Source organism: Eumetopias jubatus, unplaced genomic scaffold, assembly GCF_037043125.1.
Source record: "Eumetopias jubatus isolate StellerSeaLion01/CBP00866 unplaced genomic scaffold, mEumJub1_p1.0 scaffold_16, whole genome shotgun sequence".
Lineage (NCBI taxonomy): Eukaryota > Metazoa > Chordata > Mammalia > Carnivora > Otariidae > Eumetopias > Eumetopias jubatus.
In genome coordinates this window covers 68,182,219-68,201,968 of record NW_028274822.1, presented here as the reverse complement: position 1 = coordinate 68,201,968, position 19,750 = coordinate 68,182,219, and the positions used below count along the sequence as shown (strand labels likewise).

Below are 19,750 nucleotides of genomic sequence, written 5' to 3'. Positions count from 1 at the left end.
CCTCCCGCTGAGCAGGGAGCCGGATGCAGGGCTCGATCCCAGGACGCCGGGATCATGACCTGAGCCAAAGGCAGACGCTTAACCACTGAGCCACCCAGGCGCCCCACTTCATGGATTTATTGTAGTTTGAGATTATTCTTAGTATTTATAGAGGCAGGATCCATACTATTATTGTGAGAAGAGCTACTTTTTATTCCTCTCAAACCTTGACGTTTCTGGACTAGAGGTAGTGCCGGGTACTGATGACAGCCCTGAGCAGGATTGGGGAAGGGATAGTAGTAACTTACACCACAACCCTTTTATCAACTTTCTTTTTTTTTTAAATTTTATTTATTTATTTGTTAGAGAGAGTGCGAGAGAACACAAGCAGGGGTAGTGGCAGGCAGAGGGAGAAGCAGGCTCCCTGCTGAGCAAGGAGCCCGACACAGGACTTGATTTCAGGACCCTGGGATCATGACCTGAGCTGAAGGCAGATGTCCAACTGACTGAGCCACCCAGGTGTCCCTTTTTTTTTTTTTAAATTTTTTAAAAATTTTATTCCTTTTTTCAACTTTTAGACACTTGAATTGCTGTGAACTGTGCTGGTCCTTTCCCTCTACTCTGTAATCTCTCCCATGCTCAGGGGACTCTAGAGGCTCTCTAGGCAGGGTTAGCGATTCCTTCTTCTTAATCAGGTAGGGGCCAAGATCTGCTGGTGAATTAGAATCTGTTTCTGAGGATCTTTGCCCTTAGATAGGGGTCATTTTAGAAAATCATGGAAGCTTTTCTCATCTCAATGGTTGGTGGTTGCTATTGAAATTTAGTAAGTAGGGGCCATGGAATTCTAGACTCAGTGAAGTATCAGTTCTACAAAATCAAAACTTTTCCTGTGATCTGCCACAACTTTGGAATATCTTGTTGAATAATTTACATAGATAGAAAAAAACCATTTATGGGACGCCTGGGTGGCTCAGTCCATTAAGCGTCTGCCTTCAGCTCAGGTCATGATCCCAGGGTTCTGGGATCGAACCCTGCATCGGGCTCCGTGCTTGGTGGGGAGCCTGCTTCTCCCTCTCCCTCTGCCTGCCTGCCGCTCCCCCTGCTTATGCTCACTCTCTTGCTATGTCTGTGTCAAATAAATAAATACAATCTTAAAAAAAAACAAAACTTTATGACTGAGCCTAGAATCTAATTCCATTTTACACAAAGAAGGCGTTTTTTAAGTGTAATTTTGGTATAGATGGAATTTTCCAGGAATGCAGTTACTGTAGACATTGAGGAAAAATTGTTTTGTTTTCATCTTTACCAAGTGTATTAGTCAGGGTTCTCCAGAGGAAAAGACCAGTAGGATCTAGAGAGAGAGAGAGAGAGAGAGAGAGAGAGAGACACACACACACACACACACACACACACACACACACACACAGAGAGAGAGAGAGAGAGAGAGAGAGAGAGAGACACACACACACACACACACACACACACACACACACACACACACCCTTATTATAAGGAGTTGGCTTACATGATAATGGAAGCTGAGAAGGACCAGGATCTGCATTCGGCAAGCTTGAGAGAGAGAGAGAGAGAGAGAGAGAGAGACACACACACACACACACACACACACACACACACACACACACTTATTATAAGGAGTTGGCTTACATGATAATGGAAGCTGAGAAGGACCAGGATCTGCATTCGGCAAGCTTGAGAGAGAGAGAGAGAGAGAGAGAGACACACACACACACACACACACACACACACACACACTTACTTATTATAAGGAGTTGGCTTACATGATAATGGAAGCTGAGAAGGACCAGGATCTGCATTCGGCAAGCTTGAGACCCAGGAGAGCCAACAGTGTAAGTTCCAGTCTGAGTCTGATGGCCTGCGAATCACTTGTAAATTCAAGTCTGAAAGTTGGTGGGATTGAGACCGAAGAAGAGCCAATTTTTCAAGTGGAGTCCAAAGATGGGAAAAGACCGACATCCCAACTCAAGGAGTCAGGAATCTCTGTAAATTCAAATGTTAATCTCATTCAGAAATATCCTCATGAAAAAAACCTAAAAACCAAACCAAACCAAACCAGATCTTATTCAAAAAAAAAAGAAAAGAAAAAGAAACATCCTCACACCCAGAATAATTTAGCCAAATGTCTGTGCACTCCATGGCTCAGTCAAGTTGGCATATAAAATTAACCATCACACTAAGAGTGATTCATCCTTTTAGAAAATCGCTTTTTTTTTTTTTAAAGATTGTATTTATTTATTTGACAGAGAGAGACACAGCGAGAGAGGGAACACAAGCAGGGGGAGTGGGAGAGGGAGAAGCAGGCTTCTTGCAGAGCAGGGAGCCCGATGTGGGGCTCGATCCCAGGACCCTGGGACCATGACCTGAGCTGAAGGCAGACGCTTAATGACTGAGCCACGCAGGTGCCCCTAGAAAATCACATAGTTGATAGCATGCATGATAGATGGCATGGTACCTGAGTTTCAATACTACAAACTGCCCAAGTCAAGACTCTTGTAGTCAAAATTCACAGTGATTTAACTTAGAGGTGTGGATTTCTTACTGTTTTATTCCTCATATAATCTTGCTTGAAAATTCACATATTGAAATTCACATTTATTACAAATTATTTTTATTTTTTATGTTTTAGTTGCCATATTATGTAGATATTTTTAGAAAGTACCTGTGTGTATATAATAAATAAGTTAGCTTTGGATTCCATTTCAGTAGTAAAGGTGTATTTACATATTTGTTGGAGAAAGGGACCAGTGTGTATCTCAGCATTTTTAAAGCTTTTGGCTATGCTGCTCGTCTTCCCTCTGATCTTTGCAAAACTGTAGTCCTTCTCTTTATCTTATTGGGTATTTTATCCTGTTCGGATCTACTTTGTCGAAGTCCTTGTTTGATGTTCATTAGGTTTTTTTTTTTTTAAGATTTTATTTATTTATTTTCAAAGATTCTATTTATTTATTTGACAGAGAGAGACACAGCGAGAGAGGGAACACAAGCAGGGGGAGTGGGAGAGGGAGGAGCTGGCTTCCCGCAGAGCAGGGAGCCCAATGTAGGGCTCAATCCCAGGACCCCGGGATCATGACCTGAGCCGAAGGCAGACGCCTAACAACTGAGCCTCCCAGGCTCCCCTTTAAGATTTTATTTTTAAGTAATCTGTACACCCAACTTGGGGCTCGAACTCACATCAAGAGTTGCATGCTCTTCCAACTGAGCCAGCTAGGCTCCCCAGGTGTTTTTGTTTTGTTTTTATAACCACTTTATTGAGATATAATTCATGTGCCACACAATTCACCCATTTTAAAGTGTAAAGTTCAGTGGTTTTCAGTGTATTCACAACCATTATCACAATCTAATTCTAAAAATGTTTCATCCCAAAAAAGAAACCCTGTATCCATTAGCAGTCAGTATCCATTCCTGCTACCCTAACCTCTGACAACCTCTAATTTACTTTTGTCTCTATGGATTTGCCTATTCTGGACAATTTGTATAAATGGAATCATACAGTACACGATTCTTTGTGTCTGGTGTCTTTTATCTGGTATAATGTTTTCAGGGTTGTACTATGTATTGGTAGTTCATTTCTTTTTTATGCCCAAATAATATTTCGTCGGATCGATATATACCACATTTGTTTATCCATTCATCAGTTGATAGACATTTGGAATTGAAAGAAAAACTATTTTGTATGCAGAAGGCATATAAACAGAACTATGTGATAGTAATGTGTATCCAGTAAATAACAAACACATGTTGATAAGTAAAAATTTAAATATTAACAAAGAATTCTGTTACGGTTTAATTTGGGAGAATTTTTTGAGGTTGTTTGGGTTGTTTCCAGTTTGTGGCTGTTATGAATAGTGTGTCTGTGGATATTTGTATATAAATTTGTGGACAAATGTTTTCATTTCTCTTGGGTATAAATCCAGGAGTAGACTTGCTGGATCATATGGTAACTCTGTGTTTAAGCATTTGAGGAACTGCTAGACTGTTTTCCAAAGTGGCTGCACAATTTTATATTCCTTACAGCTGCATGTGAGGGTTTTAATTACTGCACATCCTTTACAACATTTGTCACCATCTATTGTGTTTTTTTTTAGATTTTTTTTTTTTTAAAGTAATCTCTACACTCAATGTGGGGCTTGAATTTACAATCCCAAAATCAAGAGTTGAATGCTCCACCGACTGAACCAGCCAGGCACCCCTCTTACCTTTTTGATTATAGCCATCCTAGTGGATGGAAAGTGTTAATTCATTAGGTTTTAAGTGGTAGCAGCAGAAAGGGACAGTCTGTTGCATTGTCCAGTATGGTAGCTACCATGTACCTTTAAGTGTAAATTGGTTAAAATTAAATAAAATTAAAAATGCAGTTCTCTTGGGCGCCTGGGTAGCTCAGTTGGTTAAACGACTGCCTTCAGTTCAGGTCATGATCCTGGAGTCCTGGGATGAGTCCCACATCGGGCTTCCTGCTCAGCAGGGAGTCTGCTTCTCGCTCTGACTCTCTTCCCTCTCGTGCTTTCTATCTCTCATTCTCTCTCTCTCTCAAATAAATAAATAAAATCTTAAAAAAAAAAATGCAGTTCTCTAGTCACACCAGCCACATTTTAAGTGCTCAGTAGCCACAAGTGCTAGTGGTTGCTATATTGGACAGCACAGATACACAGAAAACATTTTTATTATTGCAGTAAGTTCTATTGGGTTATTGCAGTAAGTTCTGTTAGGAAAGTTTAATTTGGCAGGAGCTGGATGAGTAGGCAGAGAATGGTAGAGGGTCTGAGTGGTGTAGAAAGGAATGTGGTTGTGGAATTTGGAGAAGAGAAGAAAGAAACTTCAGGGAACCATCTATAAGATATGAGACTTAGAAAAGAGCAGGTAAATAAAAAGGGGAAGTGAAAAGTTGAAGGAAAGGTTCTTAGGAGCTTGATTTTTCCACAGTACTTTGAGTTTAGTGATGGATCCGTGTCATTCCTTCATTTTGTAGGTCAGAAAAGCATAGACTTGCTGCTGAGGTTTCGCTGTGTTTTGGTTGCTGTTAATAACAGCGTTCTTTTTGCTCAAGGGCCTTATCATGTTGAGGGGAGGAGCAGAGCCCCCTTTGCCCTGTCTCACTGTTCCTGCCACTAAACCTGTTGGTACAGTTTGTCTTATGTCAAGGCAAAATAAATCTGGAGTGTTTGACCTCAGTGTAGGTAAAGTACTCCTTAAGGCTATTGGGACAAGCCTTTTCTTTTCCAAAAGGTTATTCTGTGAGTTTACTTTTATTAGTGTGTAGAAACCTTCACAGAATAGAACAGCCTCTTTTTGTGGTCATAGTAGTTTCTCAGAGTCATCATACATAAAACTGCTTCTATTCAAATAGACTTTCATTTTTGTGAAAGCCAGCCTGGTCCGTGACATCTTTCCAAACCTGATATTACTTACTGTAGGGATTGCTTTTCTAGTTTAGTTAATAAAGACATATTTAAGCATTTATTTGGGTGCAGTTTTGTGCACTGCCAGTGTTATTTCAAGTCGTCTAAGCTATGAAATCAAGCATGAGCTGTTTAGGTGGTAGACTTGTCACATTCCTTATAGGTATGTAGATGGTCCTGTTTTCTGAACCAGAAAAATTGAGGTTTGTCTCCTTTTTTTTTAAAATTTTATTTATTTGAGAGAGAGCGCACAAGAGAGCATGAGCAGGGTGAGGGGCAGAGGGAGAGGGAGAAGCAGACTCCCCACTGAGCAGGGAGCCTGATGCGGGGCTCCATCCTAGGACTCTGGGATAATGACCTGAGCCGAAGGCAGGCACCCAACTGACTGGGCTACCTAGGTGCCCCTGAGGTTTATGTTCTGATAAGGAATTTTGATGCTGCCTCTTGATAAAAGAGATATGCTGGGAAATATATTTAGAGCCTAAATGTTGGAGTTTCTGGGATGTTCTCCTGGCTTATGGGAGGTTATCACAGCAGATACTTGAAATTAGGACTGTGCCAGATAATTTGGAAAATATGCTCACCCTTAACTTAAATACCTGCAAAATGGCTAATTCTCAAATGCCAGGGTGATTATTGCTTCATTAATTGCTAAGGATAATGTATGCTGTGTTGTATTTAGCCAGTTCCATTAGAGATCTACTTTTTTTTTAATCCCTTTTTTTTTTTCTTAGAGAGTTCGTGCATGTGGTCCTGCAGGTGGCGGGGTGTAGAGGCAGAGGGAGAGAGAAATCTTAAGCAGGTTCCAGGTTCAGCATGGAGCTGGATGTGGGCTCAGTCTCAGGACCCTGAGATCATGACCTGAGCCAAAATCAGGAGTCAGACTCTAAACTGTCTAAGCCACCCAGGCGCCCCTAGGGTATTCCTTTTAATGACTGAACTAGAAATAGTTTCAAGTTAGTAATATTCAAGGAGGAAGCCTTAAACGTGGGGTGCATTCTGATTAGCAAGTCTAAGAGCTTTTCAACTTTTTATTTTCTGTATCAATATCTAGTTTTCAAACATTTTTTTAAAGATTTTATTTATTTATTTGACAGAGAGAGACACAGCGAGAGAGGGAACACAAATAGGGGGAGTGGGAGAGGGAGAAACAGGCTTCCTGCTTCCCAATCATGACCTGAGCCGAAGGCAGACACTTAAGGACTGAGCCACCCAGGCGCCCCGCTTTCAAACATTTTTATTTATTGCATGGTAAAATTTTTCAGAAACAAATTTCTAAAGAGCTTTCTTCCATTTGTGTTCTTAGTATAATGCTCTTTCTTTCCACAGATTTGCTTGTAAATGCATCACGAAGAGGCAACCCAGAATGAAGAAAGCAAGCAGGAGTGTTGGCTCAGTGCCTAAAGTGTCTGGGATAAGCAAAACGCAAACAGTAGAAAAAACGAAACCTGAAAACAGCTCTTCAGCATCTACAGGAGGCAAACTCGTAAAACCTGGAACAGCAGCATCGTTGTCAAAGGTATTAATGTGGCAGTGTTTGAATATGTGATGGATTTTAGAAGGAGCGGATCTTAGTATGATGTTTGATTTATTAAATAAACATTGTTTAGGATTCGCCCTCTGCTGGTGCTGAGAACACATAGCCTTTGGAGAGTTCACAGTGTGGTAGACTTGGTGTGTTTGGTCTGGCTTTACAAATGAAACCAAATAGTAGGCTTGTTTATGAAACATGTCATTGAGCACTTGCTTTGTGCAAGGCTCTTGTGCCAGTGTGAGCTGGAGTTAGAGTCTTTTCTTCAGGGAGCTTGTGGTGTAACGGGTGGAGGCTGTCACATACATGCATAGCTAAAATACATGGTGAAAAAGTCAGATTCCCTGGGGCAGTAGGAGGACAGCATAGGCATTTCAGGAAAACATTGTTGCTAGCCTGGGAAGGCTTTGCGAAAGAGCATGTGTGGTAGGTCTTAAAGGATGACCAGCAGTAATATTCCTGAAACCCCTAGGGAGGGTATTTTTAATCCCACCCCACCCCCTTGCACACCGTAAACTGCTCTTCTTTTTCTGACAGCTGATCCCGTATTAATCCTGTTAAAATTGGGCGATATTAATTGGAGCATAAATAGTTTTCTTTACGCTCTTTTCGAGGCTGGTTTAGTTCTTGTTAGTACAGGATGGTGACTGTGGGCTTCAGAAGCAGACAGCCCCTGGCTTTGTTTGCATGTGCTTCACAGCACCATGATTCAGGATGAAATGAGGAATGTATGGAAGTGGGTAGCACAGAGTCTGGCACATGGCAAGGGCTTCATAAATGATAGGTAGTAGCATTTTTTTTTTTTTAAAGATTTTACCTTATTTGAAAGAGAGCGCACAAGCAGTAGGGAGGGGCAGAGGGAGAGGGAGAAGCAGACTTCCTGCGGAGCAGGGAGCCCAACTGGGGGCTCAATCCCAGCACTGTGGGATTATGACTTGAGCCGAAGGCAGACGTTTAACCGACTGAGCCACCCAGGCGCCCCAGGTAGTAGCATTTTTATTGATTATCTCTAGAAACTTTCACTGGCTCAGGACTGATTCCTGAAAAGAATAGTCTTTTTCTGTGGGGGGCTCTCAGTGTCTGTGTTGTTTTGGACCACCCAAGGGACAAGATGACTCCGGGCCATTTTTCTGCTGGTCAGATCTTAGGTACATTGCACAGAGATCCATACAGTCTTCTAGTCTTTCTTAGTGCAGAATCCACATATTTGTTCTTTGCTTGTTTGTCTTGGGAATTTTGTGTTTCGAGTAGAAACTGACTCGATGGGGAAAACCTGGAGAGGGTCAGTGCTAGTCTCAGAGAGAAACTAAGCACTGTTTGAAACACAATCCATTCAAAAGCCTTTTGTCCAGGCAGGGTTTTGATAGATTGTGGCTTAATTTTTTTAAGAAGCACCTCATGGAACAGCTAATGAGGGACATCCTTATGTGTTGAAAGATCTAGCTGGAAATGCTGGTTTTTCTATTCCACGGTTATCAAAACTAAACCCAGACTTACTCCACGGGCTTGGAGGTGCCCCCAGATTTTCTCCTTGCTACAGTTTTGATGAGCTGCTGGGTGTCATCCTATGGCCCAGAGAATGGTACGAGGAATATACCTTTGCCCTACTTCCGTTAGTCTGAATCAACACCCTGAATTACTTCCTTGATGGCAGTGCTGCCAGTCTTGTGTGAGATAGCTGTCATTTTCTGACCTAACTGGTTACTCACTTGCTGGGGGTGTCTTCAGATCGGAGTTCCTGTGTGACTGGGTGACCTGTTATTTATGTGACTGGAAGAACAGGTTGAAACACTGGCAGTGGATGTGTTCTATTGCTTTTCTTCTGTTGCTTCCTCATCAGTGGCAGGCAGGGTCTTTGAAGGTTTCCTGTGAAGTGTGCCCTGAACAGGCATGTCACATCTTCTGAGGCCTGTATCTGGAGCTGATGGTAGTTTGGTTTTGAATAGTGAGTACTTTTTCATTGTAAAGCAAAACAGCTGTGTACCTGCTGTGTGCCAGCGCACGCCACTGCCCATAGCTTTGGCTGTCCTTGGTGGGCTCACGTAAGTAGGGGGTGGCGTGTATGTGTGTAGTGAGGAGGGTCATAGAAGAGGTGAAACTGTTTGGGACCACTTTAGCCTGAAGCAATTGCTTTTACTTAAGAAAGGAGAAAAAAGTCACTGAATAGAAATTGAAGTGAAAAGACAAGGAAAGAAGAGCATAGTGGGGCGCCTGGGTGGCTCAGTCGTTAGGTGTCTGCCTTCGGCTCGGGTCAGGGTCCCAGGGTCCTGGGATCGAGCCCCGCGTCGGGCCCCCTGCTCAGCGTTAAGCCTGCTTCTCCCTCTCCCACTCCCCCTGCTTGTGTTCCCTTTCTCGTTGTGTCTGTCAAGTAAATAAAATCTTAAAAAAAAAAAAATAGTGAAAATGAGCAGAAAAATTGAAAAGATCAAAAGGGCTTAGAGGCCCCACAAACTTATTTTCCTAAGTTTTCATATTTCACTGTGCTTTCTCTAGCATTTGGACACTTCCCACAACTTGAATTCCTGTTAACTGTGATGGAGCATTGATGACTAACCAGATGAATGAAGCCTTTGGCTTTTAGTCATATACACACCACGTACATGTACTCACCCATTCATGTGGACACCCACATGTGTGTCTCTTGTCACTGAGCAGTATTCAGCACTTTTCTTATAGTGGCGGGCATGGGGATATACATTTCTTTACCTCTTTCATTTCAAATATTGTTTGAGGCTAGATCTAGTTGAGGTGTAGGAGAAAGGACCTTTTTAACAAGAGCACCTCATTGCTGATTGGAGTTTTTGTAAATATAAAATACAGCATTACTGCTGTTCAGTGAGTTTTGAGGAAATTGTTCCCATTCTTGTGAGTAGCTGTGACATCTGGTTTGGGGCCTTTGTTTGGCTAATTCTTTGTCACAGTGAGCAGAGAGGATTATTTGCCACATAGGGTTGGTCTCCTATATGCCTGCACTTTGCAGGTTTCACACACTGCTTAGGTGTTCCTGGTTAATCCTTGTAGCAGCAATACACTTTTTCATTCAAAAGCACATTCAAAAAGGATACTTTTTTCTAAAAGTTAATAGATGAGAATTGGTAAATAGCAGTTAGAATGTATTTAAATAATTGATGACTTAATGATTATTTGTGATCATGCCTTTTCAGTATGAAAATTAGTCAACTATATGATTGAATAATCCATCCCCGAAACTTGAAAGTCAAGTTTTAAAACTAACCTTAAATTTTGAGTTGATGGTGCAGACCATGAAACTTGGACCTTACCTTGAGAAGCATGGATATGTTGGTTGTATTATTTCATCATTTGTATCTAGAAGGGTTTTTTTTAAACATTCTTCTAAAAATTTTTTAATTTTAATTTTATTATTTTTGGTCTTACATTCTTTTATTTTATATGCAAATCTGTTTTATGTACAATAGTTAGTTCTATCAAATAATCATACCATGGCCTTCTGGTAGTCTTCCCCAAGATAGATTCAGGTGAAATTAGATGTTCCCACACTTCCTGGACTACTGCTTGAGACTTGAGACTTTGTGACTGATTTCAGTTTTGAAGCCCTGCACACAATTCAAAATATACACAAACTGGGTTAAGGCAATAAGAGAGGGCTGAAAGAAAGCACAGGACTTGGAATGAGTAAACTGTGTAATTTGCTTGCATGTGAGCCACCACGTGACCAACAAATGCTGTGTGTGTGTCAGAGCTCCTTTACTGTAGTGTGGGGGGCCTCTGAACATCTCTAGTGATTGCGCAGCGGGTGGACAAACAGCAGGTATGACCTGGCTGGAAGCTTCACTGAGGGCTCATTTCTTCTCCGCCTCTCCTTTTTTGGTTTCTTATTTCAGTTTGTGGTCCGCCGGCACAGCCTTGATTGCATCTGCAGCCAGCATGGAGCAGTGCAATTTCACGGTGGCGGGGTGGTGGGGTGGTGGGGGTGGTGGTGGGGTATATAGAGCTCCTTGGCGATGTCCGTGTTCTTGATGGTCAAGGCTTCCTTTACCATCTTCCCTTTTACTCATTCAGTGGCTAATGAGCTGGAGGCAGTAGCAGACCCACAGCCAATTGTTTTAAACCTGGAGTCCACAGTCTTCCCCTTTTCATCCCCTTGAATCTGCAATTTCATTACATCACCACATGCTGGAGCCCCCACCAATCCAGTTGCAACATTTTTTGATGCCTTGTCAAGGGACCCCACGTTTCTAGGATTTTCATGATGATCAACAATCTTCTTTTGATAGAGCCCTGCTGGATGGGCTCCGCAGCAGCAGGGCCAACACCGCCACCTCAGATGGCCTGCTTCAGCCGCCGCCATCTTCCAGGCTTGTGCCTGTGCAGGAATTTTATTATTATTTTTATTAAGTAATCTCTACACCCAGTGTGGGGCTTGAACTCACAACCCTGAGATCATGAGTTGGATGCTCTACCGACTGGCCCAACCAGGTGCTCCTGTATCTAGGTTTTTGCCAAATGATTTGCATTTTGCATCTGTTATTAAAAAGTAGGCTAAAAATGTCTTCCCTTCATCAATTTCAGAAATTTTTTGAACTGTTGTTGATGGGGAATGTTTATGTATGGAAGTGCACATGTATTTGCAGAATTGTGTAACAAAAATTGAAATACAGAAAGATATCAGCCTGCAAGTGGCTTCATGTAAAAGGAAGTTGGAAAATAGGTTTTTTTTGTTTTAAACTTTTTCCAAGTTTATTTGTTTATTTTTAGTAATCTCTACACCCAACATGGGGCTCAAACTCATGACCCCAACTGAGATCAAGAGTTGCATGCTCTTCTGACTGAGCCAGCCAGGCACCCCTGTTTTTAATATTTTTGATGAAGTTTTGAAGTATACATCCAGAACAGTTGACACGGCATCTGTGTTCAGCTTAGTGAATCACCACAAAGTGCACATACTCTGCAGCCACCACCCAGATCAAGGAGTGGTCTGAAGTGGCTTTAATTTGCATTTGCATTATTATCAATGGAATTAAGCACCTTTTCATATCTTACTTTTATATGTTTAGTGGACAGTTAGATATCCTCTTTGTGAAATGCCTGTTCAAATCAATTGCCCATTTTGCTACTGTGTTATCTTTTTCAACTTTTTGTGTGTGTGTGATAAAATACACATTAACATTTATCATCATAACCATTTTTAAGTGTACAGTTCAGTAGCAATAAGTACATTCACACTGAGCAACCATTAGCATCATCCATCTCCAAAACTTTCATCTTGCAAAACTGAAACTCTGTCCCCATTAAACAACAGCTCCCCATTCCCCCTCCCCAGCCCCTGGCAACTACTGTCGTACTTTCTGTCTCTGTGAATCTGACTCCATAAGTACCCCATATGAGTGGAATCACATAGTGTTTGTCTTTTTGCCCCTGGCTTATTTCACTTAGCGTAATGTCCTCAGAGTTCATCTACACTGTAGCATGTGTCAGAATTGCCTTTTTTTTTTTTTTTAAGATTTTGTTTTTTTTCAGGTAATCTCTACACCCAACATGGGGCTCGAACTCACAACCCTGACACCAAGAGTCGCATGCTCCACCGACTGAGCCAGCCAGGCATCCCAGAATTTCCGTTTTAAATGTTGAATAATATTCCACTGTATGTAAATACAACATTTTGCTCATCCATTCTTCCATCAGTGGACACTTGGGTTATTTCCACATGGACTTTTGGCTATTGTAAATAATAGCTGTGAACATATATGTATAAATATCTCATAGAAGCCCTGCTTTCAGTTTTTTGGGTATATACTCAGAAATGGAATTTCTGGGTCATATGGTAATTCTATTTTTAATTTTTGAGGAGCCTCCATAACTGTTTTCCACAGCAGCTTCATCATTTCCATTCCCACCAAGGAATTCTCTTCCCAACAAGTGTTTTAATTTTTCCACATCCTCACCAGCGCTTTTTTTTTTATAGTAGCCATAAAAATGGGTATGAGGTGGTGAAGATTTTTTTGTACTGATTTATAGTTCTTTGCCTATTCTAGATGTGAGCCCTTTGTCATTTATATGTGTTGCACACAATGTTCTCCCACTCTGTGCCTTCTCTTTCTCCTTTAATGGTATCTTTTGATAAATGGAAGTTCTTAATTTTAATATAGTCCAGTTTGTTAATCTTTTGTTTAGGTTAGGGGTGTGTGTGTGTTTATGAAATCTTTCCCTATCCCAAGGTCAAGAAGATAGTTCCCTATACTTTTTTCGAGAGTGTTATTATTTTACATTTTATATTTAGATCCTCAATCTATATAGAATTAATTTTTTAAAGATTTTTACTTATGTACTTGAGAGTGAGAGCGAGAGCGAGAGCGAGAGAGCGCACAGAGGGAGAGGGAGAAGCAGACCCCGAGATCATGATCTGAGTGCAAGGCAGATGCTTAACCGACTGAGCCACCAAGGCGCCCCTGTTCTCTTTTATAACCATAGTACAATTACCAGATCTGGAAGTGAACATTGATAAAATGCTAGTTTCTCATCTCTAGACTTTAATTAAATTTCACCAATTGTGCTAATGTCCATTTTAGCAAAAAAGAAGAACATTTTTTTTCTGGTCCAGTTTTCAGTCCCGGAGAGTGAATTACATTTAGTTGTCACGCTCTTCTTTTCTTCTTAAATTTGGGACGGTTCCTCAGTCTTTATCTTTTGTGACCTGTACGTTATTACTAAAGAATGTAGGCCAGTTTATTTGGTAGACTGTCCTCCAGATTTAGGTTTCTCAGTGTTTCTTTGTAATTAGGTTGGGGTTATAGGTTTTTGGCAGAAGTTCCACAGAAGCCACATGTCCTTGGTTGCAGCATTTCCAGAAGCACGTCGTGTCAATCTTTTCCATTCCTGGTGATATTAACTTAATTTGGTTAAGGTGATGTCTGGTTTTTCCGCTATGAGGTTACCATGTTCCTTTTGTAATTCATAAGTATCTTGTCAAAAATACTTTGAGACTTTGTAAATACTCTTTCGCATCAGACGTTCATACCCTAGTTTTAGCAATTCTTTATTTTTCCAGAATCAGTTATTAGTATGATTTTTGCCAAGTAGTAGTTTTTGAATTCCATCATTCTTTCTACATTTAGTAGTTGGCATTCTACTTACAAGAAGTTTTCAAAAAAAACAAAGAAGGAGTTTTCACTTTTGCTCCACCTATATATTCATTTATGTCAGTGTGGAAGATTGGATTCTTACTCAGTGGGCTGTCAGTGGTTGGCATCATTTATTTTGATGCTCATATTGTCCCCAATTTGGTCAGTGGGAGCCCCTTCAAGCTGACTCTGGTGTCCTTTCAGTGTGTTCCTATTTTTTGAGCAACCCCTTACTTTCTGACATGAGAAGTTTTCTATTTCTCCATACCTAGCCCAGAGAGTCAGCCTTTTCTTCAAGAAGGTCTTGTTCCTTTTAGTGGAAGATGGCACTTAAATCCTTTGGACATTGGGAACGTGTGTTCTGGTGAGCACTGGGTGTTAAGTAAGACTGTGATGAATCACAGACCTGTACCCCTGAAACAAATAATATATTATATGTTAATTAACTGAATTTAAATTAAAAAAATAAAGCCTCTGGAAACTAGGTGTGTTCATTGCTTTTGAGTGTATTGTTTTTAAGCCTGCTTAGCAGAGAGGAAACACACACACGTGCACTTACATATCTTTATCAATTTCTGTGTGTGTTTCCCTCCATATATATTAAAACCTTATGAGTTCACACTGTTACTTCCAAGTCCAGTTGACAGTGTTTAGAGTAGCCTTTTCACTTTCTGTAATTGTGATCCCAGTCTCCTGACAGTGAGAAACCTGGCTTTCATTATAATATATTTATTTATTTTCTCAGTCCTAGAATATGTAGGCAATAATTACAGAGTTGCTCACCATACCACTGCCAAAAACAAATCTACCAGAGGTAGAGTTCAAAATGTATACTTGTTTTGGTCTTTAGCTTGAGAGTTTGAGGATTTATAGTCAAAATATTGTTTTCAGAAGATACTTGGATTCTTCCCCTACCCTCCACCCTGTGTGGCTGTGTTATTTATTTGAAATGCAGTTGGGTCCATTTGTTCCTATTGTGTTCCATTTTAGGGTTTCCCCTACCCTTGTTTAATTACCCTCCACCCTGTGTGGCTGTGTTATTTATTTGAAATGCAGTTGGGTCCATTTGTTCCTATTGTGTTCCATTTTAGGGTTTCTCCTACCCTTGTTTAATTAATTAATTAACTGTGAGCATGTGAAACACTACTAAGGTTCAGTTCCACATGTCAGAATTAGGAGAAGATATGTTCAGAGAAGTGCCCCTCCCCTCCCCCGTTCCTTCTGTCCCCAGCCATCCCTAGGAGGTAAACAGTCTAGTTGGGTTTCTGTTTTTCTCCTTCCTGTGTTTCTTTTTGCACAAATGATCGGGTACGTGTATATTTATTGTGTTATTTCCCCTTTGTTACACAGAAGTTGCCATAATTAGATCTGTTTCTGCACTTTGCTTTTTTTCACTTAATGTAGTCTAGAAATCTCTTTACACCAATTTATAGCAGTCTTTCTCATTCTCTTTAATGTGTCTTTGTATGGATGTACTATAGTTTATTGAGCTACTGTCCTGGTATGGGCATTCAAGGTGTTTCCAGTATTTTGCAGTTAAAGACAATGCTGCAGGGGTGCTTGGGTGGCTCAGTTGGTTAAGTGTCTGCCTTCAGCTCAGGTCATGATCCCAGGGTCCTGGGACTGAGCCCCGAGTTGGACTCCCTGCTCAGCGGGGAGTCTGCTTCTTCCTCTCCCTCTACCTCTCCCCCCTGCTCGTGCTCTCTCTCTCTCTCTCTCAAATAAATAAACAAAATCTTTTTTAAAAGGCGGTACTGCATAAGTGTATGTATTTTTGTATTATTGGAGGTATGTCTTCAGGTGAAATTCCTAGAGGTGGGTTGCTGGGAACAAAGTAAGCGCATACGTAGCTCTGTTAGACATTGCTGGATGCCTTTCCTAAGGCCACATCCAGCTGCATTCGCACCAGCAACTTAAGAGAGCGCGTTTCCGCACATCCTTCACAAAGGAACGTGTCGTAACCTTTCATTTTTGCCAGTCTGATAGGTGAGATGTGGTATCTCAGTGTTGTTTAATTTGCATTTCTCCTATTGTGAGTTATTCTGGTTATAATTTTTGTATTGTGTGGGGATTGACTGTAGATGATTGTTTATTTTGCTCACTTTTCTATGCGCCTCTTACCCATTGATTTCTTTTTCTTTTTAAAGATTTTATTTTTATTTATTTGACAGAGAGAGAGAGACAGCTAGAGAGGGAACACAAGCAGAGGAGTGGGAGAGGGAGAAGCAGGCTCCTGGCCAAGCGGGGAGCCTGATGTGGGGCTCGATCCCAGGACCCTGGGATCACGACCCGAGCTGAAGGCAGACGCCCAACGACTAAACCACCCAGGCCCCCTTACCCATTGATTTCTAAGAGTTCTTTGTGTTTTAAGGATATCAGCCGTTTATTTGTGAGATATTGCAAATATACTCTCCCAGTTTCTCATTTTTGAATCATGCACAGGATTTTTAAAATTTTTTAAGATTTTAATTTTAGTGTAGTCAAATTTATCAATTCTTTGCATCATTCAGGATTTTGAATCATAGTTAGAAAGCCTTGGAATTTATTTGTGATACGGTGTGAAATAGGGCTCATTCATTTTTTTTTTTCTTTTGTGAATATGCAGTTGACCTAGTATCATTTATTGAAAAACCAATTTTTTTCTGTACTGCTTCTTTGGTCATGAATCAGGTGTCTTTATATGCAGTTTCTTTTTGGATTCTTTTCTATTCCATTGTTTATTCATGTGCCAGTATGCTACTATCATTTAACTTATGAAGGAAGAAAAATTACCTCAAAGATAATTCTAACTTCTGTTAATGGAATATAAAAGATTATTTGAGAATATAAGGGTATGTTGAGTTTATATACTGATTAATTGATGAGGGACAAATTGACAGGAAGGAAGTAGAATTTGATTTACAAATTTTTTGCATCATAGTTGATGACCAATTTCATAAACAGGAACTAGTCGTGAAGATATGAACAGTCCTTAATGATTAATGCAGTTTCCTCCTTTCTTATTATATAACTAGGTTTTTCATAATGTGACAATCCTAAATTACCAAAGCTTAATTATTTAATTCATTTAAAACATTAATCCTTTCTACCTCTAGTAAGACAGATTGACCTAGCAAATGGTATTATATTGTAACTTTTATGATTGAATGATGAGAACAGAATCTACTCTACTGACATTTAGAACAGGAAGAGACTTTAGAGATTAGTAATTTATGAAGCATTTTAATCTGTAGAGATGAATTTATGATTGCTTAAGAATTTATTATGGTTACATGGCTCCAGATAGACAACAATAGTAAATCAGTTGGCTAACTTATGCTTTCACCCTAATGGGACAAAACTTTTTGGTTCTTTTTTATTAAAAAGTAGTTTTTCTTGGGGTGCCTGTGTGGCTTAGTCAGTTGAGTGTCCGACTCTTGGTTTCAGCTTAGGTCTTTTTTTTTTTTTTTTTAAGATTTTATTTATTTATTTGTTGGGGCGGGGAGAGAGAGAGCGCACATCAGGGGGAGTGGCAGGTAAAGCAGGTAGAGGGAGAAACAGGCTCCCCACTGAGCAAGGAGCCCAATGCAGGACTTGATCCCAGGACCCTGGGATCATGACCTGAGCTGATGGCAGATGCTTAACCGATTGAGCCACCCAGGCGTCCCTGGACTCAGAGTTGTGGTATCTCAGTGCAGAGTTTGCTTGAGATTCTCTCTCCCTCTTCCTCTGCCCCTCCCACTTGTGCTCTCTCTCTCAAATGAATTAATTGATTTAAAAAAAGTAGTTTTTTTCCCCCACAGATTTTTAACTCCTCTGTTCTTCCATTCCTGGAAGTAAAAACAGGTTTCTTCACTATCTTTTCTTTAAATAATAATTTTATACCTGATCTCATCCAGAGTGCTTGTTTTCTTCTTTTTTTTAATTGAAGTATAGCTGATGCTTGTTTTCTTTTTAAAAAGCTTGTATTTTTTTCAGTCTTTGGAAAATATAAATAAGTATTGCAAAGGGTCTTTCTCAAGTAGTATGATTATTTAGGCTGACTAACCCTCACTCTAAACTTAAATTCTCTGGATTTTATTTATATATTACCTAAGCTTTAAGAAAAAAATCTTTCAATTTTGGCTTAAATTAGACTACTAAAAGATTAGGTCAGGTTCTAAGAAAAATAAATTTCAAAGTAATGGTTCTATCACTGATTTACTTTAAAGCAATAAAGATTATTTCTGATTCTTAGTGGTATTTTCCTCTAGAAATTGCAGGATGACATTTTCTGTGGCATTGTAGAACTTTCCTCAGAGCCCATGTGACAGCACTCAGATGATCCCTGTTCATAAGTCATGTCCTAGATGAAAGAGTAATGAAGAGGATGTCTTCACTTTTTCCTAACCCTCACTGACTCTGGCACATGTGGACACACAGTAGGCTTCCATAAAGTCTTTGATTACATATGTGATTTTTGTATTTTAAAAAGAAGTGTGTGGTTGTTTATAAACCAGTAAAGAGGTTCTCTTTCTGTAGCGCAGTATGAAGTACTGCTTGGTAACTGTCAGAAAATCTTTGTAGAGCTCTTGATCTTGAATTCAGTGTGAAAACCAAGAGCTTTTAGTCCCAAAATATTATTTACTCTTGCTTCATCTAATCAGTATGCTTTTATTTTCTGTTGCTTCTAGACCAAGAGCAGTGATGACCTCTTAGCTGGAATGGCTGGAGGGGTGACAGTGACTAATGGTGTTAAAGGAAAGAAAAGCACCTGCCCTTCCACAGCATCTTCAGCGTCGGCCTCTGCCATGACCACCGTGGAGAACAAATCCAAGATCAACACAGGTATGGGTGGCATTCAGAGTAAAACTGCTTTTTTGTTTAAATAGCAGAGTGCAGCGGTATTTAAGGGGTTCTATTACTTACAGAAAATGTTCGACATGTACAAAAGTATTTGTATTTCATCCCCGTGTACTTATCACCCTTGTCAACCAATGGCCGGTCTTAATTCCTTAACATCCACCTTCCCTCCTCATTATTTTGAAGCAAATTACAAGTGTCCTATAATTTCATGCGCAAATACGTAATTATCTTTGAAAGGTAAGGATTCCCCTAAAAATATTAAACAATACCACTATCAGCCCTTAAAATAATTAATAGTAATTCCTCAAATCATAAATATAAATATAAAGAAATACTCAGATTTCCAACTTTTTCTTTTTTTTTTTAAAGATTTTATTTATTTGAGAGAGAGAGAATGAGAGGGGGGAGGGTCAGAGGGAGAAGCAGACTCCCCGCTGAGCAGGGAGCCCAATGCAGGACTCGATCCTGGGACTCCAGGATCATAACCGGAGCCTAAGGCAGTTGCTTAACCAACTGAGCCACCCAGGCGCCCTCAAATTTCCAACTTTTTCGTAAATACTGCATATGTGTATTTACTGACTCTGGATCAGGATTCAGTTAAGGTCCATTTATAAATTGTTAACTCTTCCTTAAATCTATTTTTTTCTTACAATTTAATTTTTATAGAAATATAGGTTGTTTGACCTCTATTTTCCCGTGATCTGGATTTTGACGTCATATCTCCTTGATGTCCTTGACCGTGTTCCTTTGTTCATTTACTGTTAATATCATTGGATCTAGAGCCTTGATGGGACAGATTCAGGTTCCTTTTTTTTCCCCCCAAGACTCCTTCATACATAATAGTTGTCCACCCACCAGTAGGCACATCATTTCTGGTTGTC

The 19,750-nt window shown here is 40.2% G+C and overlaps 1 protein-coding gene and 1 pseudogene across 2 annotated transcripts in view; one reads left to right on the top strand and one right to left on the bottom strand.

Moving 5' to 3' along the window:
* SPECC1L (sperm antigen with calponin homology and coiled-coil domains 1 like) overlaps positions 1-19,750 on the top strand; it is a 131,123-nt gene that overhangs the window by 26,297 nt on the left and 85,076 nt on the right. For both annotated transcript variants that reach the window (XM_028094179.2, XM_028094180.2), the window contains exons 2-3: positions 6,744-6,933; positions 18,698-18,851. In XM_028094179.2, the coding sequence (XP_027949980.1) occupies positions 6,781-6,933; positions 18,698-18,851 (307 nt within the window). In that variant the 5' untranslated portion in view covers positions 6,744-6,780. The remainder of the gene's footprint in view (positions 1-6,743; positions 6,934-18,697; positions 18,852-19,750) is intronic.
* On the bottom strand, positions 10,767-11,275 carry LOC114201490 (iron-sulfur cluster assembly enzyme ISCU pseudogene; annotated as a pseudogene).